The sequence below is a fragment of the Pelophylax lessonae genome (genome assembly GCF_965119305.1).
Source record: "Pelophylax lessonae genome assembly, chromosome: 9".
In the NCBI taxonomy this organism is placed as follows: Eukaryota; Metazoa; Chordata; class Amphibia; order Anura; family Ranidae; genus Pelophylax; species Pelophylax lessonae.
In genome coordinates, this window is record NC_138776.1 from 240056350 (window position 1) to 240078522 (window position 22173).

The window sequence follows — 22173 nt, forward strand, 5'->3', positions numbered from 1 at the left end:
ACTGTGGATGAGGCCAAATGAATCGTGTTCAAGCGGTTACACAGGTAAGTAATAAATAAGTCAAGTGAAGAATAGTCCATCCTACAATCACATAAGTGCAAACAGTGTAAAATTGTCAAAGTGCTAAAAATTACTGACAAACAATCTAGATATAATAAAGGAATAAATATATATTTATATAAAACTATATACAACACCGCTTAAAGTGCCTAAGATGCAATAAGTGACAGGTAAAGTGCTAGGTGCATACACTGGTGTATAAATGGATCATAAATAACTAAAGTGTCCTCTGTGCTCCACGCTTGGACCGGAAGTGACGCACACACGCGGAAGTGAGGACCGCGATCCCATTCCGAATACACTTTATGCGCTATACTCGCTTGGCAAATGTGAGTCTTTTTAATCTTATATGAGTAAAGCACCTTATTTTATGACAATACTTGCACTATTTCGAGCCTCTTTAATTTGAGATCCATTGGGGACCGCTGGTAACCTGGAGAGGGATAGGGAGCCAGCCCACCCGTAGCAGCCCAGACATCAGGCCCTAGTGGGACGCAAAGCAGGATTGGAGAGGAGCCCCCTGGATATCGGTTAAGGCCTTTACCTTTAGACCTTGAGGTGAGCAGATAGCACACTTAGAGGGGTTTCGGAAAAGCACCCCACCACCTTGAGCACGGTGTTAGGTGAAGGAGTATCACCTTTGGAATCCCCCCACCTGGACACAATAATTTTTGGACTGTTTCACCCAAATTGATGTATTGCTGTGGAGCACAGAGGACACTTTAGTTATTTATGATCTATTTATACACCAGTGTATGCACCTAGCACTTTACCTGTCACTTATTGCATCTTAGGAACTTTAAGCGGTGTTGTATATAGTTTTATATATATATATATATTTATTCCTTTATTATATCTAGATTGTTTGTCAGTAATTTTTAGCACTTTGACAATTTTACACTGTTTGCACTTATGTGATTGTAGGATGGACTATTCTTCACTTGACTTATTTATTACTTACCTGTGTAACCGCTTGAACACGATTCATTTGGCCTCATCCACAGTGATAGACACTTTTAATTGAGCACAGTTTTATCCACAATATCCCAGAAGCGCAGTATCCCCCACCCCTGTATGAGTTGCAACTTATTGTTCTTGTTGTTTTGCGTCAGTCCTGCTGAATCCTGCTGGACATAATTATACACAACAAAACCTCATTTATATTGTGTCAGTTGGTTCCTTAAGGCCCCTTTCACACACTCCGTCCATCGGACGGACTCCATTTTTCTCAGCGGGGGATCGATCCGCCAATCCCCCGCTGAGCAGGAGGATGACAGCTGTGTCTCCGCACTGTGCGGAGACATAGCTGTCAGTTCCCCATGCATCTCTATGGGGGAATCGGTCCGTTCTAATCCGATCCGATCCGCTGGACGGATGGAAAATAGGGTTTCCATCCGTCCAGATTTGACGGATCGGATGTCAGAGGACATGTCTCCGCTGACATCCGATGCCCCATAGAGATGCATGGGGGGACCGTTCAGATCCGCCAAAAAACGGACAGGCGGATCTGAACGGTCCGCCTGTGTGAAAGAGCCCTAAAGGTGTATACAAATTAGCAGTGGGGCGGAGCTTGTTCTTGGAGTTGAAAGGCAGAGTGCGGGACCTGTTATACTTAAGGGGGTAACGCTACATATATACCCCCTACATATATATATATTACTAAAAGATTCAAAGTTTGCCTCTAGTCCGTGGTTTTATCCTCTGACAACCAATCCCTCCCCAATCTATGCTATGGATTTCACAGACAGGATCGGACCGGGTGTCAACTGGGATGTCACTGCGAACACCCACTGCCCCATTAGGGGCAAGGAGCATCGGATCAGAGACATGATCGGAAAGCCCATGTGAAAGGGGCCGAGTTCTTAAAACAGACCACAGGATTGTGAGATCCTGAGTGTCCAGGAAAGGGTTAAACTACAAGAATCTCCCAGCTGATCCCCAGGTTACAAATAAGTGTCAGGGATCACCTTCAATCTGCTGGGCTGTTGTGGCAGGAGGGGTGAATTGTAGGTGGAACAATGCAGATGGTAAAGGTTAGGTGTTGAAGATTGAGTTTAAAAATCTTATTTTTTTTTCTTGCAGTTATTCAGTGAATGTGTCTTTGTAACGAGAATGGAAGATAAATTACACCAGAAATATTCTTGGATTCCAACCAGAGCTGGAGCGAAGAATGTTCACAGGTAAAGATTGCTCTGCTGTCTTTTGTTGAGTATTTGTGTGCATTGATTGTGAATGGCATTTGTGTGCCTTGATTGTGAATGGCATTTGTGTGCATTGATTGTGAATGGCATTTGTGTGCCTTGATTGTGAATGGTATTTGTGTGCATTGATTGTGAATGGTATTTGTGTGCATTGATTGTGAATGGTATTTGTGTGCATTGATTGTGAATGGTATTTGTGTGCATTGATTGTGAATGGCATTTGTGTGCATTGATTGTGAATGGCATTTGTGTGCATTGATTATTTAGACCTTTACTATTTCCTAGGCCTCATGCAGCCTAGGGGGGCTCTTACCCCCCCCCCCCTGCATGTTAGCCTAGGTGTCCATGCACACCTAGGCTTTTAGTAGTGTTGAGGCCCCTTTCACACTTATGCGACGCGATTTTACCGCGCTTTTGTGACGTGACTTTGCCGCAATTTTGATGCAATTTTGAGCAATGGCTCAGGGCTATATACCTCAAAACACATTAAAATCGTGCCAAAGTAGTGCAGGAACTACTTTGAAGTCGGTGTGACTTCAAAACGCACTGGTATGAATGGGGCTCATTGAAAATAATGGAAAATGACTTGTCATGCGATTTTGCGGTCCAAAATTGTGGGCCAAGTCGCACTAGTGTGAAAGGGGCATTAGAAGCAGGGGAAAAAAAAAACCCTGGTAAACAAATGCTGTGCTCAATTAAAATATGAATACACTAACACAATACGTATAAATCGCACAAATTGAAAAGAGGTGATTGGTTCAAGTCTCAAAAACCAAAAGATCGGTTAAAAGTGTCCCAACAGGGGCCACTGACCTGAGGTGTACCCCGGGCTACTGTTAGAATTCACTGGGCCCCATACAGCCTACCTAGCAGCCCCCCCCCCCCCCCCGAATATGTCAAGATAATATTTTTACTAAGAATATACTAAAATCATTATTAGCGGACACATGCATAACAGAGAACCTGTGTCAATTGGCCTTTTTTTGTTTTAAAAAATAAATAATAAACATAGTAATAATTGAAAAAATAAATAATAAACATAGTAATAAATAATTGTAAAAATTGTAAACCTTTTTATAATATAATATAATTTTTATTTATTTATTTATTTTTTTTAGAAATGTTTACAATTTTATTTTACAATTATTTATTACTATGTTTATTATTTATTTTTTTATAATTTATTTACAGGACAGGGAAACCTGCACACTGTGGAACGGCGTAGTGAAAAGGGGGCACACGGGGAGGGGGTATCAGAAGCAGGGAGAACAGGGAGGGGGATCTGTGTCGGAGAAACAATTACAGGAATGATGCCCTGTGTCTGTGTCTCTCCCTGCAGCAGCTGAAAGCTGGCAGGAGGGGGAGAAACTGGCTTTCAGCTGCTACAGAGAGCCCCACAGGGCTTCCTTCTGTAATTACCCCTCTGCCCGACCGTACTGATTCCCCATACTGTTGGGGGGCCCCCCTACAGGAGGACTGGTGGTCCCACCCCCCTCCCCCCTCCCCCCATTCGCAGCCCTGGGTGTACACCTACATATTAAGTCCTCATAAATTACCATTTGTGATTATTGATCCAAAAAGCATAGCTCCGGATGGTCCTGGGTTTTGAGGGGCGGTCCTGGGTTTTGAGGGGCGGTCCTGGGTTTTGAGGGGCGGTCCTGGGTTTTGAGGGGCGGTCCTGGGTTTTGAGGGGCGGTCCTGGGTTTTGAGGGGCGGTCCTGGGTTTTGAGGGGCGGTCCCGGGTTTTGAACAAAGTCCCTCTTTCCTCCTCATTTGTCCCTCATTTTGATCTGATCTGTATAGTTGTATAGAAAAAACACTTTATCTTTCCAAAAGTCTTTCCCAGTGCTAAACCTTTCGTCCAATTTCTAAATTGCTGAATTTTTCAAATTTCAAAAGCAAATATAAAGGAATAGTAGTGGTAAAAAAGCACTTTTGGGTTTAACCAATCCTTTTTTATTTTTTCAAATTCTCCTTTTAACTGCTTGCCAACCACACGCCATCTATTTACTGCGGCAGTGTGGCTCTCCCAGACAAACTGACGTAGGGCTATGTCAGTCGATTGGAGGCAGCTAGGGGGCGAGCACGCGCTACCGGCAGCGCGCTCCCACCCCCCATTCGGCAGCAGGGAAGCCGATGCATGGGTCAGATGGCTCTGACTGCTCCCTGCTGAGAGAGAACAACGGTCAGCTGTTGTAAACACAGCTGACCGTTCTTCTGTCTGGAATGATCACAGAGCTCCTGTGATCCTTCTATATAGGATGACAGGTCTCTGTGATCATTTCACAAGCCCCACCCCCCCACAGTTAGAATCACTCCCCTAGGTACACATTTAACCCCTTGATCGCCCCTAGGATAACCCCTTCCCTGCCAGTGTCATTATTACAGAAACAGTGCATATTTTTAGCACTGATTACTGTAGTAATGTCACTGGTACCCCCCAAAAGTGTCAAAAATGTCAGGGGTCCGATCTGTATGCCACAATGTCGCAGATTGCTGCAATTACTAGTAAAAAAATAAAAATTACATAAATCTTTCCCCTAGTTTGTAGGCGCGATGAATTTTTGTGCAAACCAATCAAAATAAGCTTATTGCGATTTTTAAAAAATGTTTTTACCATAAATATGTAGCAGAAAACAAATTGCCCTAAAATGTTTAATTTAAATTTTTATTTTTTTTTTGGAATGTTTTATAGCAGAATGTGAAAAATATTTTTTTTTTTCAGAATTGTCGCTCTTTTTTTTGTTTATAGCGCGAAAAATAAAAATCGCACAGGTGATCAAATACCGCCAAAAGAGAGCTCCATTTGTGGGGAAAAAAGGACATCAAATTTTTTTTTTTTAAGTACAGCATTGCACGACCGCGCAATTGTCCATTAAAGTAATGCAGTGCCGAGTCCCAAAATATGGCCTGGTCCAGAAGTGGTAAAGGGGGAGTGTCAGGGGGTGTGTCCTATGCCTACGTACGTTTGGTAATAGGTGTCCCTCGTTCCCATTTGACTACCACCAACGTGATGATGTCCACCACCACAGATAATGTGGGTACACTTACCGAAAAATATGGACCCAAATACCATATGGCAATGAGTCGCTAAAGCTGGGGGAGTAAGTACAAACCAGAGGCCCGTTGTGCAGCAACTCGGCCCCCCCCTCACACTCTCCCTCTTCCCAGCCTTTTCCTGACCCCATTCCAGGCTGAAACTCCACTCTGGGTACTCTACTCACCGGCTGAATCTGGGTTCCCAACCTGGCCAGCAGCGGGCATTTGGGCAGAGCTGGGACAGCTCGGTCAGGGCTGCCTGAGGGAAGGAGAGTCTCCAGTGGGGCATGGAACCGGCTCAGACAGTTTACACCATCCATGCTGGAGGGAGGCCTACATTCTTTCCTTGTCTTCATCCTGCCCTCAGTAGGTCAGTAGTGGGGACATTTTTACTTCTCTTTACCAGAAATCCTTTAGGCATATCTGTGGCAGAAGTGGTGCAGCCTATTTAGGGGGCATCAGAGAGGCCCGGGGGGCAATTGCCCCCCTGCCCTTGTCCTCCCCTGAGTGCTGCTTCTAGGAGAGTTAAAAACCCCAAAAAAGTTCCTGCATGTATGAGGCCTTAAAATGTAGCTGATGATTGTGAAGCCCAGTTTCTCTTTAGGGCTCTTTCACACAGGCATTGAAAATGGGTGGTTGGGTCGCGTTTTTAATGCTTTCTGAATGCCTGTCATTGCCATTCAAATTGTTTAACTAGGGAGCAGATGTAGGTTTTCACACCCTGCAGCATTAGCGTTGCCCAAGGGCAAAAATAATGCTCCCTGCAGAATTTGGCAGATGTTGACGCTTTGCAACTGCCTCTATTCACTTCTATTGAAATGTACCACAAGTGTTTGAGGTACGGTTGCAAAGCGTTAAGTGACCATTTCCCATTTTAGCCTTGTACAAAATAAAATAACATGTCCCACAATAATACATGTCACAGGGCGTTTGAGTGTTGCTAACACAACATGAATGCCTGTACAACGCATCGAAAATGCTTATTAAAGCTATAGGTGCGTTAATACGCTTTAAGGCTGCTTTAGAATTCAATACCTGTCTGAAATAACCCTGTAAAACAATATAAAAATAATTTTGTGGTACAGTGCCTTGCGAAAGTATTCGGCCCCCTTGAAATTTGCGACCTTTTGCCACATTTCAGGCTTCAAACATAAAGATATAAAACTGTAATTTTTTGTGAAGAATCAACAAGTGGGACACAATCATGAAGTTGAACGAAATTTATTGGATATTTCAAACTTTGTTAACAAATAAAAAACTGAAAAATTGGGCGTGCAAAATTATTCAGCCCCTTTACTTTCAGTGCAGCAAACTCTCTCCAGAAGTTCAGTGAAAATCTCTGAATGATCCACTGTTGACCTAAATGACTAATGATGATAAATAGAATCCACCTGTGTGTAATCAAGTCTCCGTATAAATGCACCTGCACTGTGATAGTCTCAGAGGTCCATTTGAAGCGCAGAGAGCATCATGAAGAACAAGGAACACACCAGGCAGGTCCGAGATACTGTTGTGGAGAAGTTTGAAGCCGGATTTGGATACAAAAAAATTTCCCAAGCTTTAAACAACCCAAGGAGCACTGTGCAAGCCATAATATTGAAATGGAAGGAGAATCAGACCACTGCAAATCTACGAAGACCTGGCCGTCCCTCTAAACTTTCAGCTCATACAAGGAGAAGACTGATCAGAGATGCAGCCAAGAGGCTCCATGATCACTCTGGATGAACTGCAGAGATCTACAGCTGAGGTGGGAGACTCTGTCCATAGGACAACAATCAGTCGTATACTGCACAAATCTGGCCTTTATGGAAGAGTGGCAAGAAGAAAGCCATTTCTTAAAGATATCCATAAAAAGTGTTGTTTGCCGCAAGACACCTGGGAGACACCAAACATGTGGAAGAAGGTGCTCTGGTCAGATGAAACCAAAATCGAACTTTTTGGCAACAATGCAAAAAGTTATGTTTGGCGTAAAAGCAACACAGCTCATCACCCTGAACACACCATCCCCACTGTCAAACATGGTGGTGGCAGCTTAATGGTTTGGGCCTGCTTTTCTTCAGCAGGGACAGGGAATATGGTTAAAATTGATGGGAAGATGAATGGAGCCAAATACAGGACCATTCTGGAAGAAAACCTGATGGAGTCTGCAAAAGACCTGAGACTGGGAGGGAGATTTGTCTTCCAACAAGACAATGATCCAAAACATAAAGCAAAATCTACAATGGAATGGTTCACAAAAAAAACATATCCAGGTGTTAGAATGGCCAAGTCAAAGTCCAGACCTGAATCCAATCGAGAATCTGTGGAAAGAACTGAAAACTGCTGTTTACAAACGCTCTCCATCCAACCTCACTGAGCTCAAGCTGTTTTGCAAGGAGGAATGGGCAAAAATTTCAGTCTCTCGATGTGCAAAACTGATAGAGACATACCCCAAGCGACTTACAGCTGTAATCGCAGCAAGAGGTGGCGCTACAAAGTATTAACTTAAGGGGGCTGAATAATTTTGCACGCCCAATTTTTCAGTTTTTTATTTGTTAAAGTTTAAAATATCCAATAAATTTCGTTCCACTTCATGATTGTGTCCCACTTGTTGATTCTTCACAAAAAAATAGTTTTATATCTTTGTTTGAAGCCTGAAATGTGGCAAAAGGTCAAAGTTCAAGGGGGCCGAATACTTTCGCAAGGCACTGTATGGTTTAATTTATGGGTAGGAAACTTTTTGAGCATTGTGGGTGAATATTTATTGTAAGGAATTTAAAGTGCTGTGTAGCAGGTTTTCCAGGCATTGGGCCTGATGTGGGTCTGCCATTGATATCTGTTACCTCTCCATCCATGTGAGCTGCGACCCTGGGTGTGAGAACTGAGACACTGACAACTCCGGCATTTTTGTTTGGTTGTTTTATTGTAGTTTTAGGGGATGGGAGAAGGGAATGAGTGGGATACTCCCTTGGCTTGACTATGTACAATTCTGGGACTTTTATAGCAAAAATGCCATTAGCGCTGTCTTGACGCTAGCCAACGCTTACTGGCGCTTTGAACACACTATATCGGCCTTCTCCAGAGTGGTCCCCACTGACACTAGGCAGACCCCAGTGGCAATCCTCAGTACTCACGACCTGTGTAGGCTTTCCTGGGACTGAACCCCTCTTTCCCTCCGCTGGTTCTCGGCACACTGGATTCCCGCAGCTCAACTCGGCAACCCTCTGGATTCTTAGACGGCACCCAAGACATACACTTCCTTTTTTTTTTTTTAAAAATCTTTTTGAGTTTTCAACAGAGAAAATAAAACAAAACAACAAAAAACAAACTACGGTGCCAGGGTCCACACTGACCCGAACTACTAGGCAGTACAGGCATTAAGGCACGGTACCCACGCAGGGGTCCAAATGGAAAAACATTAGCAGCAAAGACATCATAAAAGGCAAACACATCCCTCCCATGAAACCCGACTGCTGCTCAGGGGGCTATCTCGTGACAAGACATGTGGCATAGGCACAAGAGGGTAATACCTCAAATAAGACCGACGCGGGCATCCCCGGCCGCCCTAGGGCGACGGGACGAGGCCCGCATCAGCCGATCGCAGCCGTAGAGGGATCGGCAAGCCACTTCCTCCACACCCTGTCATGCTTCTTAGGGCAGCCCCTATGTGTATACGTGTCCTTGTAAAGAGGAAGTACCGAGTTCACCAGTATCTTCCATTGCAGTACCGTGGGTGGCGATCGTCGCCGCCAGTGCAAAACAATAGATTTCCTAGCATAATAAAGCAAAAGACCCAGCAGCGTCCGATCAGCCACCCGGGGCACTAGGTCATCAAGCAAACCCAGAATACAGACTCTGGGGCTGGGATCAAGTTTAACCTGAGAAACTTTTTCAATCAATTGAAGCACCCCGGACCAAAAGTCAGAGAGATGGGGGCAGGCCCAGAATATGTGGAAGAAATCTCCCGGAGACTGGCCACACCGCCAGCACTCCGGGGAGTGAGATGCATGCATCTTGTGGAGGCGATACGGGGTGAGATAGGCTCTATGGACTATCTTAAATTGGATGAGTCTGTCCCTGAGAGAGACCAGCATCTTAAAGGGGACCTCCCACACATTAATCCAATCCTCCGAGTCCAAGTCCGGGACATCCCGGGCCCAGCGATCATGGAGGCCAGAGAGCTCCGGAGAGTGGACTCGGAGAAGGTGGGCATACAGAGCCGACACCGCTCGCTCCGAGCAGTCATGTCGCAGAACCCGCTCCAGGTCCGATTGCACCAGCTGAGCCCCACCGGGCGGGAACTGGGCCTTGAAGGCATGAGAGAACTGCAGGTATCTGAACACTAGGGATGGCGGGACATTAAACGTATTGACAAAATGGGACAATAGAGGGAAGGAGAGATCATGCGACACATCCGAGAGTTTCTTGATGTTGAATTTAGTCCACACCACCGGGTCAGGAAGGGAATAGAGATGCGGCAGATCAGGATTGTGCCACAAAGGCGCATTGGGGGAGACCGCAGTGCCCGGATAACCCTCGAGCCGCAGCCCGAGTTTCCAGGCTCGCAGCACCACGGACATGGAGGCAGTGATCCCGTGCGGGGTCTTGGGGCCCCTAAACAGCAAGTGAGTGAGTGCCTCCACAGATCCGAGCACCGCCGCCTCCACCACAACCGCCGAGTTGTATAGATCAGGATTTAGCCACCAAACGGCCGTGACCAGTTGAGATGCTAGGAAGTATTTGTGGCAATCCGGAAATGCCAATCCCCCCTGGGAAAGGGGGCGCATAAGTGTGGAAAATTTGTACCTAGGCGGGCGCGACCCCCACAAGAAAGAGGAAAAGAGTCTATTTAGTGCCGTGAAAAAGGACTTGGGTATCCACTGCGGGGAGTGGCGAAAGAGGTACGTAAATTTAGGCAGTACCTTCATCTTCACTAGATTAATGCGACCTAAAAGGGAAAGGGGTAGGTTCTCCCATGCCTTCAATCTTGCCCTAACTGCGTTGACCACCGGGTCCAGATTAAGTGAAATAAAGGCGTCAACATCCCGAGACACCCGTACTCCCAGGTACACCATGTCTTCCACCCATTGCAACTGAACATCCGGCGGTGCCGAGTGCCTGGCCCCCTGGTCAATCGCCAACAGTTGCGACTTAGACCAGTTGACCCTCAACCCGGTCACTCTGGAGAAGGTGTCCAGAACGTGCAGCGCCCCCCGGAGGGAAGAGTCAGCATCATTCAAGAACAGTAGGAGGTCGTCTGCATACAGGGCTACCCTCTCCTCCAACCCGGCAATCCGCAGGCCCCTGATCTGCGGGGAAATGCGGAGGGCTTCCGCCAACGGCTCCATGGCAATGGCAAACAAGGCCGGAGAGAGGGGGCAGCCCTGTCGCGTGCCCCTAGATAGGTTGAACCTAGAGGACAACTGTCCACCCAAGCGAATAGCCGCCACCGGTGCACTGTAAATGGTTTGCAACCAACGGATGAAGATTAGGGGGAACCCCATTCTCCGGAGAGTCTCCCACAGGAAAGGCCACTCCACCGAGTCGAATGCCTTTTCTATGTCAAGTGAGGCCACTACTCTAGTCCCTACGTTAAGATGTTGTGCTTGTAGGTTGGTATACAGTCTGCGAGGGTTAACATCCGTGGACCTATGAGCCATAAAGCCTGTTTGGTCTTGATCCACTATCGAGGGAAGTAAGGGCTGGAGTCTAGTAGCTAGCAACTTGGTCAGAATTTTCAGGTCATTATTGAGTAGCGCGATAGGCCTGTAAGAGGCGCAAAGCTTGGGGTCCTTAGGTGGCTTGTAAATGAGGATGATATGTGCTTCCGCCATCGAGGGGGGCAAAGACCCCTCCTCGAGGCACCTGGTAAAGGTCACGGCCAGCAGCGGGGCCAGAAGTCCCGAGTGTGTCTTATAAAATTCTATGGGCAGACCGTCCGGGCCCGGGGCCTTGCCACCTGGTATGGACGAAATTATGGCCAAAACCTCGTCAGTCGTGACTGGGCGCACCAGCCAAACTCTCTCCCGATCCGAGAGCCAGCCTAGGGCCACTGGGTCCAGGAGGGAATGTAAATCAGTCGGGCTAAAGTCTGGGGGAAGGGTGGTGGTGTAGAGTGTGCTATAGTAAGATCTAAAGGCTTCCAGTATGTCCTCGGGAGAGGTAAGGGCCTCCCCCATGGGAGAGGTGAGCTCCGGAACCACCGTCTGGGGTGAGTCATGTTGAGAAATCAACGCCAGAAACCTGCCATTCCTGTCCCCCCTGTTCGAAAAAGAACTGTCGGGAGTGGTACATCGCCAACCTCGTAATCTCCGACATATGTAGATGCAAGTCCCTTTTCTTCGCCTGCAACGTCTCGAAGTTGGCGGTCGAAGGGTCCAGGCCATACGTGGCATTGGCGCCCTCCACCTCCTCCTCCAGGCGGGTCAGCGTAGTTGAATGCTGGACCTTGACCGCCTTAATGATAGACATATAGTGGCCCCTGGTGTAAGCCTTGAAGGCGTCCCAAACCACTCCGGGCGTGGACGTCTCCGCGTTATTCTTCCAATACTCCTGCAGAAGTGGTGGGATCTGAGAGGAGACGTCTGGGTGGTCCACCCATTGAGAGCCCAAGCGCCACATAGAGCCGCACCGGGCCGCAGTAGAACGCAAGGTAAGCTCCAAGGGGCAGTGGTCAGACAGCCCCGCCGGCAAATACCGTGCCGACACCACATCAGATAGCACCGCCGTATTGGCGAAAGCCAGGTCAATTCTGGAGGAAGTCTTGTAAGAAGCCGAAAAGCAGGAGTAACCCCTCTGATCGGGGTGTTTCCCACGCCAGACCTCCGTCAACCCTGCGGCCTCCGACCACCGTAATAGATCCTCCGAAAAGGATTTAGGGGCGGACGGCCTGTCCAGGGACGGGGAGAGAATGGCGTTGAAATCCCCCATCCAAAGCAACCTGGCAGGGCAGTACGGGGAAACCCTGTCCAAGATAGAATACAACACATCAGGCTTAAAGGGCGGGGGTACATACAGGCCCACTATCACATACCTACGGTGCCACATAGTGAGAACTAGCACAACAAAACGGCCCAGAGGGTCCGTATGGACCGCTTCCACCTCACAGGGAAGGGACTTTCGAATCAAAATCGAGACCCCCCTCGCGTAACTGGAGTAGGAAGCATGGAACGACTTGTGCACCCAAGGTTTCTTGAGGGACAACAGTTTGCTGCCCATCAGATGCGTTTCCTGTAAAATTACAATCGACGGTTTGTGGGAATTTAAGTATTGAAACATGAGAGCACGTTTAAATTTGGAATTTAGGCCCCGAACATTCCAGGAGAGGACGGAGAAGGTTTGCAGGTCACGTGAGGTCATGACAACTGTACTGGAGGGAAATGGGAGAGGACCCCGTGGGAACCATTATCAGCATCTGAGGAGCAGCAAGAGCAGGTGAACCCAAGCACCGTAAACACAACTGCAGAACAGGGAACACAGTTACACATATAAACAGAACAAAAACACCCAGGCACGGAGTGCCTATCCTGCTAAGCCCCAGCATTCCCCCCGAAAAAACAGGGCGGACCAACTAGTCCCCCCGGGGGGAGCCAGGGAAAGCTTGTACCCAAAAAAAAAACAACACAGTCCAGAACCGCTGTTAGGCTAAAAGCATCAGTCTCAGCAGTAGGGGGGTCACACCGGCTCCACCAAAAAGGGGGGAGCCGGGGTGGGCAGCATAGAAGAAATGTCCAGCAAAGGCAAAAAAAAGGGGGAAAATCCCACCACAGTAAAACCAATAGACCAGCGGGGGATTTTATATTGCAGTGTGCATCTCGGCAGCTGGTTTAGCTCCATACAGTGAGCTACAGTGAACACAGAGATGAGCAGCGGCAGTTCATATGGCACATACAAGGAGGAGGGGGGTCCAGGAGGGGTCCAGGAGAGAAAAATAAGAAGGGGGGGGGGAGAATAATGGCAGGATGGTAGGGAGCATGACCAAAAGGGGGGCAATCCAAAGCAGAAAAGTCATATGAAGTAGGGGGGGGTCAATGGTAGAAGGGGGGTATACTTGCGCAGCTCAGGTGCAGGGGGGATCCAGATCAGCGAACGTCCAGCCAGGAGGCCGCCAGGTCAGGAGTATCAAAAAATCTGGTGCGATCCCCGTCGATCACTCGGAGCCTGCTGGGGTAGAGGAGACTGTACTTGAGACCCAGATCGCGGAGACGCTTGCGGATGTCAGTGAACTGGCGGCGTTTCTGTTGCACCTCAGGGGAATAATCCGGGAACAGCATAATGCGGGCGTCCTCATAGCGGAGTTCCTTCTTGGTTCGTGCTGCTGCCAAGAGACGGTCTCGGTCCCGGTAGTTGAGAAGACGTAGCAGGAAAGGCCTGGGGGGTGCTCCGGGCATCGGAGGAACCGCGGGGACCCTGTGGGCCCTCTCCACCACAAAGGTCGGTGGCATAGCGGGGAGGTCCAGCAGTTGCGGCAGAAAGGTCTCAGCAAATTCCGCAGGCCTGGGGCCCTCCGCACGCTCCGGCAGCCCCAAGATGCGGATGTTGTTCCTTCGCAGACGGTTTTCGGTGTCAATCGCCCTGTCCTGGAGAGCCTTAACCTGTATTTGCAGGGCATGGAGGTCCCTGGAGTCCTCCCTGGTGTTGTCCTCCAGGCGGGAGATGCGGTCCTCCGCTTCAGACACCCGCGAGCGGAATTTGTCCAGGTCGTGCCTGATCAGGCTAATATCCGTGGCCAGGTAGTCTATTTTGACCGTAAGGGTATCCTTGCAGGCCTGTATCGCCTCCAGGATATCCGATGGAGAGGGATCCCGCTGCTGGCTTGGGCCTGCCTCCGTCTGGGTACTGGCCGACATGTTAGAGGGAGAAGGCCTCGTGACCAAGATGGCCGCCGAGCGTCCCGGGGGACAGGGAGAAGAAGCAGGCGTAACCGAGGATCTAAGCCGCCCAGGCGATAGCGGAGGTGCCCGCTGCTTACCGCTCTTCTTGGGGGGACCCAGGGTGGTGAAAGGGGGTGCCGAGGAGAAACAGGTAGCTCTATGAGGCAAAAGGATGAGATCAGGATCGGAGCTCCAGCGCCGCACGTCCGCTCAGTCTCACATCCCGGTCACGCCCCCGACATACACTTCCTTGAACAGGAGGAGAGACAGACGTTCTCTACCTCCTGGGACTCTGCTCCCGCCAAAGACAGAGTCACGCACTCCCCTCAAACTTATACCCACTCCCAGAATCCTTTGCAGTAAAATCTGCCTTCTGGGGTAGTTACAAGCCTGAATGTGTCCCTGATTGGGTTTCCTCCACTGCCCTATGAGAAGCCTCTCACAGAGCCAGTGGGGAGCCTTCCCTCTCAGCAGACACACTTGGAATCCATTACACCTGTAGTATGGTAAGCACCAAAAAGCAATCATGGTCCTGCTGTAAGGCAGACAAGGCCCACTATGCATTTACCTAGCACCTACCTGTAGGCTGCTAAAGCTGGATTTATGAAACCATGCCTACTGCATGTTCTTCGTCAGGAAAGGGAACATTTAGTAAATTTGTGGTGAAATAAATTGGAATAATAGTAATAAAATGAACAACAAGGTTACTGTGTGAAGTTTGGCGTATAGTCAACAGTTTGCAAAGATAAGTAATTTAAATAGTTTCATAATCACAGTGGCTGCCAGTAATGATACCTGGCCTACATTGTTGTCAGTGAGTGTAATAATAAACAACATTTATCCATGGGCTGGTGCAGCAAAATACCCATAGATTGGTGTGAGAGCAGCAAACCAAAGAAAAAACCCAGCAGGCACATAATGCAGGATGGAGATCTGTGCTACTTGTTTGACCACTCCCTCCTTATGTGCCTCAGGACTATACCGTCTATAGAACTATACCGTCAGGCAGGCGATGGCTCCGCCCGGAGCTGTCCCGTCAGGCAGGAGGTGGCTCCGCCCGGAGCTGTCCCGTCAGGCAGGAGGTGGCTCCGCCCGGAGCGGTCCCGTCAGGCAGGAGGTGGCTCCGCCCGGAGCGGTCCCGTCAGGCAGGAGATCGCTCATTCCATTAAAGAAAACAAAGGGTAATGATCAGAGCTGGGATACAAATCTTTCCAGCATAGAGCACTCCACCGCATATACTTGGGAGAGTTAAAAGGTTGTAGGATGTCTCTTCAACACTTCTGAGATGGATCAGAAGAATGCTTTGTGCTGGTGCTGAACAATCTGAATCACTCTGATCTTTCACAGAAGCGCTGCTGAAAGGAGAAGAGGAGGGATTAAAGCCAGCCATAGATGGAATGATTTTACCAGGGTTTGCAGCATAGAAACTCTCTAGATTTCCCATATACACACGTCAGCGTTGATGGGGGGAATCCCTCCTGTGAAACCCTTGTGGCCTCCCGTCATGAGGGGAGGCCCCTCCCGTCCCCACCAGGAGAACACAGTGATTGTTGCTAGTGGCTTTAATAGAGGCTAGTAATAATCGCATGTAAAATTGGACAGGCTTGGTTCCATTCAACCTGCCCATACATGGTTTCTATCTCAGCTAGCTAATCTGAGCTCAGGCTACAATTCGAACAGTCTATGGCCAGCTTTAAAATCCCAGACCACTGATGGCTCATCACCCAGGGGGGACCAGGGGACTGTGCAGGGTGTACAGTTAAAAATTAAAACTAGAAGTTGATTGGCTGTCATGCACATCTGCAACCTGTTCCAAATTCTGCCTGCTCCATTCTCTGTGGTAGTAAACTTTCTGGACCAAAAAAATATACCTCCTGCAAGGTAATGTAATGCGCTAGTATGCATCACATACTAGAACATGCTGAAAGACAAAAACCCTCCAGCAGTGCTCTCACTGCTGACAGGGATTTCACCCCCCCCCCCCCAGTCTTCCTTTTGCCGAGCCATGATGTCAATGCCGCACATGCACGCGGGTGTCACAGGCATTGCATAGATCTCTGAAGGGACAGTATGCGTATGACATCCCTTCAGACCGCATGCGCCGTTGATGTCACCGAATGCAGAAGTGGCGGCCTGTCCATGGGGGGCGCAGGGGCGCTGGCCCCCTATCCATGCATCTGGTCCCCTAATCTACATGCAGGTCGCTGGACACTTGGATTCCAATGGGGTTTTTTTTTTTTTTTTTTGAAGCACGGGATTAGAGCCTCTGGCTTCAAAAATGGGTGAGCTTGAGGCGCAGAGCACTGCGCCCTGAGCCCACCCAGTTGTGTGACAATAGCTAATGAATATTCGCTATTGTCGCACGTATTCTCCTCCTGGCCAATCAGGAAGCAGGTCCTGAGACCAGTTTCCCGATTGGCCGAAAGGAGAAGCCGTCCTATTGGGAGGAGGAGGGAGAAGACGCAGGGGAAGCCGCCGCCCCCTGCCCTCCACATGTCCGTCCAGGGTGAGTGAGCTGGTAACTGGGGGTGGGGGGTATGGTGTGCGGGCTGGAGCTGGTGTGGTCCAGGGGGGTATTGTGTGGTCTGTCTGCCGGCCCATGGAGCACCAGCCGCCACTGGCAGAAATACTGAATATCTCCTAATTGGTGCAGGTTTGAGGTATTCCTTGTTCCTTCAGGTAAGCTTTATTATAAGCTTACCTGTGGGTGCATGTGTAATAATGGTGTTTTCTACCAATTGATATCCCTTCAATGTATTGATGTATTTGAGACCAAATTAAGATGACGAAATAGCTTTTTGTTTTCATGGCTAAACGCCTTCCCCCTTTTTTCCTTACTTTGCTAAAGTTTAAGGCCAGCTTCACACCTTTGTTTGCAAGGAAACAAGTGTGTTATGTTTTGGGCGTACACTTATGGGTTTCTAATGGGCCTCCAATACATATCCAGACAGCAAATACTGCACCTGGCATTTTACAGTGGAATTTCTAGCCCCACCCCTCCACCACGTATGCTGCTCGTTAATTATAGGGTGACTCTAATGAGTGCATTACTTGCCTTACTTCATGATCCTGCAGGCTTCCTCTCTGCTGGACGCTTTGTCCTCCAAAGCTTTTTCACTTTGCCACTTGTGGCCAGTCCCTTGCCAGCATTATTGCAATCAATTGTTGGCCAGCAGACCTGTATTGTACATACTAATGTTGAGAGCCAGCCCACACCCTGGGCCAGGAAAGCAGAAGACCAGAGGGCCAACTGTCATGGTATTGAGGTGTAAAGCAGGCATTTCTTTGGTAATCCTCCACTAAATCCGTAGTATATGATATAGATATACATGCAGGGAGGCACCCATTAATATTTTTTTTTTTTTATAAGGCCAGAGTTTGCCTTGAACATCACATCTGGTTTCTTTTGGGGATCCTAGAGGGCTTTTCCCCCCGTTTAAAGCAAAGTAGAGCATGGTTTTTAAGGGTTTTTTGCCTTTCCCAGCTCAACTAAAGTTTTTGGGTTAGGAGTGTAACCACAAAGTACAATGCTCAATCATTAAATTTTGATGGGGCATCCTGGCCATCTATCGCTGTCGTACCCAACACTTTATTAGATTGCATCCCTAATGGCAGCACCTCACCACTGCTACACTATACCTCTTATAATGGCTCTTTGCATTTGCAAAAGCTGCTTTTTATATGCACTAGTGGTTATTGAAATGTGCACCTTGTTATTTATGAATGGTCAGTGCAAAAGCCTGTATTATGCTTTCACAGATGGTTGCAGTGTTCTACCTTGGTTGCAGTGTTCTACCTTGGTTGCAGTGTTCTACCTTGGTTGCAGTGTTCTACCTTGGTTGCAGTGTTCTACCTTGGTTGCAGTGTTCTACCTTGGTTGCAGTGTTCTACCTTGGTTGCAGTGTTCTACCTTGGTTGCAGTGTTCTACCTTGGTTGCAGTGTTCTACCTTGGTTGCAGTGTTCTACCTTGGTTGCAGTGTTCTACCTTGGTTGCAGTGTTCTACCTTGGTTGCAGTGTTCTACCTTGGTTGCAGTGTTCTACCTTGGTTGCAGTGTTCTACCTTGGTTGCAGTGTTCTACCTTGGTTGCAGTGTTCTACCTTGGTTGCAGTGTTCTACCTTGGTTGCAGTGTTCTACCTTGGTTGCAGTGTTCTACCTTGGTTGCAGTGTTCTACCTTGGTTGCAGTGTTCTACCTTGGTTGCAGTGTTCTACCTTGGTTGCAGTGTTCTACCTTGGTTGCAGTGTTCTACCTTGGTTGCAGTGTTCTACCTTGGTTGCAGTGTTCTACCTTGGTTGCAGTGTTCTACCTTGGTTGCAGTGTTCTACCTTGGTTGCAGTGTTCTACCTTTGTAGGTGGTGTAAATACTCAGCATTCATTGGGGGTCAGTGCATAGGAAAAATGGCCTGGTTTAAGTGATCAGTAAGTAAAAAATGTCCCAGCATCTGTTTAATGACAGCAAAAGGTTGTCAGCAGAAAGAAAAACCAGGAGGTAGAAATACCTTTTGTCATTGGTGGTGAGTGGAAAGAACACTCCAGTGACTGGGCTCCTTTTTTTGGAGTGAGAATGGCCTTGTGTTTGGTGGTCAGTAGGAGATAGAACGCTCTGTCAGGACCAGTGCAAGACTATTTAGCGCCCTAGGCAAGACCAGCTACTTGCGCCCAGCCAGAAAAAACTGGTTTGCGCAAAAGTTAATGCGTCTACAAACTGTGGGCTAGATTTATAGAAAATATTCTCACCACTCAAACAATGGGAGAAAATGTACATCCTCAAGAGCAAAAAGGTCCAAGTCACAAAGCGAAAGATTTATAGTAAAACTAAAAGGTAAAGCGTAACTCCAATCATTCAATTAAGCATGACTAAATAACCTTTAAATAAAACCGAATTCCAAAACTCGCCAAAACATTACTTTTATTACAAATAGTTGGCATTGCATTTTGATGATTTACAGGTAGAAAATCTGAATTCTTGTATAGTCTAATTCGTTGTAATTGATGAAACAATGCCATATCTTTCTCTGCAGACACCGTTGCCCCTTACCCAAGATCCGCAGGAAGTCTCCAATCCATGATTGCTCCGTGGACCCAGACACTTTCCAACAACGGGCAAAAAGGCCCAATGAGGTTTGAAGCTGCGTTCAAAGCAAACTTTTTAGCGGTTTAGTAATCATGCCTAAGAGTAGGCCTGCCATTTACCCTATTAGCCTGAAACCTCTCCTCTGTCTGCTACTCTGATGTTGGTTTTGCTATAACAGGCTTTACTCCTTTAATTCATTGTGTGAGCCCCCCACCCTCTTATCCCCCTGGGAGAACCGAAGTGTCTGTCAACCACTTCCTGGACCGTCCGCCGCAGTTTTACGTCGGTACTTTGACGTTAAATACCGGGGTGATGGCAGCAGATAGCTGCCACCACTCCGGTATTTTCTTACACAAGTATTTTCTCATTTACATAAAAGTGGTCCCAGTGGTGGATTCCCTGCGGGATCACCTTTATGGGCGGTGGGAGAGGTGCCCCCCCCCCCCTTCTGCTGCTGCTTCCCGGTCGTTTTCCCTGCTTACCGGAGCCGTCGGTAGTGAGGAAAATGATCCGGTCCTCTAAGGCAGTGGTCCTCAACCCGGGCCCACTAACAGGCCAGATTTTAGGTATTGCCTTGGGGAGATGCAGACTAGAGTACTGCAATCCCTGAGCAGCAAATGATATCACCTGGGATGTATTTCAGTTATCTTGCAAATCTGGCCTGTTAGTGTGCCCTGTAGGCCAGGGTTGAGGACCACTGCTCTAAGGGGCTGGCCAGAAAGTTGAGTGAGGGCAAGATGGCCCCCACTCAACACTATGGCTTTGGAGGGCTCCCAATGGCCCTAGGGCCTTTTTTTTTTTTTTTTTTTTTTTTTTTTTTCTAGGGTAGATGTGAAAATGTTAGAGGACCTGTCCTAATTTCTATTACAAGGGATGTTTACATTCATGGAATGGGAATAAAAGTGATCAAATTATTATTTTTTTTTTTTCTTTAGGGACAGTTTAAAAATAAGAGGTAAAGCAAGTAAGACTAAGAAAAAAAAAAAAATATTTCTAGTGCTCCATCCCTCCGCGCTTGCGCCCAGAAGTCGTGCCCACATATGTAAATGGTATTCAAAGCACACGTGAGGTATCGCCATGATCGTTCGAGCGAGAGCATTCACCTTGTCCAAACAAACGCCATGTATTCATTAAAGAAAAAAAGAAAAAATACCCCTGTAGTCGGTGTGTGCAGAAGGAAAGCTGCTTGGCATTGGACCCAAAAGGTAGCAGCCATTGCGATCATAATATGCAGCTTGCCACAGCAGTCCTTCAATGATATACATACTTTGTGCCAAACTGGCCCAATGTAAATGTAGCACTGCCCCCGCATGGACTGCCAGTTATTCACTTTACGGGTCCCCCTGAGTTACTAGCACACAGTCGTGACAGATCCAAGTCCTTAATTCCTCCACTCGGCTCACTCCAGGGGTATTTGGTGGTTTTGTGGTTTATTGTAAATTAGGGATAGGAGAAGGAAACAGTGGGATACTCCAATTTAGCTGTAGCAAAATTCCCATCCACGGTGCTGGATGTGGGTCCCCCTGGGTCACCGCTAGCAACACAAATACCTTTTGGCATGCTTCTCCAAGTGTAAGCACTGAGACAAGAACCAGTCCAGTATCTTTGGGTTTTTTAGGTTTATTTAGGAACTTGGATGGGAGAAGGGAGGGTGGGATAATCCTACAACTGAACTATGCACAATTAGGCAGGGACTCTGATAAATGCTGATTGATGCTGGTTAACGCTGACTTGACGCTGGTTAACGCTGACCGGATGCCAGTTAATGCTGAATTGACACTGTGACTTTGCCTTGGACTACTGAAGTCCTTTTTAGCTCCCTAAGTTACTCCTTACTCAGGTAGCTGACTGCACATTTTTACTGCACTGCTGAACACTTCAGGGCCCACACTGGCGCCCCCTTTAGTTCCCTATATTCAGGGCTTTGATACTTTGGCACCCGCTTTCACTGCCACAACTACAGGTTAGCTGGCTCCTGGATCCCCTTGACCTTCTGGAGTGGTCCCCTCTCTATAGGCAGACCCCTGGGCAGAACTTGAGTACTCAGGATACTGTTTTTCCTGAAGGCCTCTGCCCAGAGCTCCACCAGGTCAGCAACACTCTGGATCCCTTTCTGCAGCACAGCTCAACCTCCGGTCCCTAAGCCGACTGCCTGGACCACCTTCACTCCGACAGGAGGAGAGACAGCCATCACCTCCTCCTGGGACTGATGCTTACGACAAAAGGCACTGTCACATGCTCCCTCAGGATTTATTCCCAATCCCAGGGGCCATTGCAGCCATCACCGCCCACTGAGACAGTCATAAACCCCTGTGTGCTATTGGCCAGGTTTCCTCCACTGTCCAACAAGGTCCCTTATTGGATACAGTGGGGAGACTCCCCAGACTCAACACACCACACCTGGAAACATCTGACAGACTAGCTAACAATTCAGGCCCCCTTGATAAGCAGACAAGGCCACCTATGAACAGACTTGTATAAAGTACTCGAAATTTCTACTTGAGTAAAAGTACAAGTGCTCGATCAAAAAATTACTTGAGTAGAAGTGGAAGTGCTCGCAGAAAAAGTTACTTAAGTAGAAGTACTAAAGTATTCAACATTTTTTTTACTTAAGTATTGCAAGTAGTTTTTTCAAAAAATTTGCTACATAAGTACTAAAAGTAAAAAGTACCAGTAGTTTTGAAAAAAAATTTCTACTCAAGTACTGAAAGTAGAAGTACAAGTACTGTGTTATGTAGTTATTAAAGAAAGAAGTCAAAAGTATGAACATCATATTGTTTTTATTATTTCAAATGATTTATTCAAATGATTAACCTGTGTTTGTTAGTAGTTTCTTGATGCACTTTAAGCGCTGTAGCACCATTTATTTGTTTGTTTCATATTTTCTTTTTATTGGAAAGATTTGGTATAGCAGCTTTTATTATACACAGCCTTTATTTTCGTA

At 47.6% G+C, this 22173-nt stretch overlaps 1 protein-coding gene across 1 annotated transcript in view; it reads left to right on the plus strand.

The window, feature by feature from the left end:
• Positions 1-14156: 14156 nt before the first annotated feature.
• The window catches only part of LOC309563344 (kinetochore protein NDC80 homolog), a gene marked incomplete at both ends in the record, with an annotated part of 49505 nt that continues 41488 nt past the window's right edge, over positions 14157-22173 (plus strand). The window contains one exon of the mRNA XM_082267738.1: positions 14157-14303. Within this exon, the coding sequence (XP_082123864.1) occupies positions 14157-14303 (147 nt within the window). The remainder of the gene's footprint in view (positions 14304-22173) is intronic.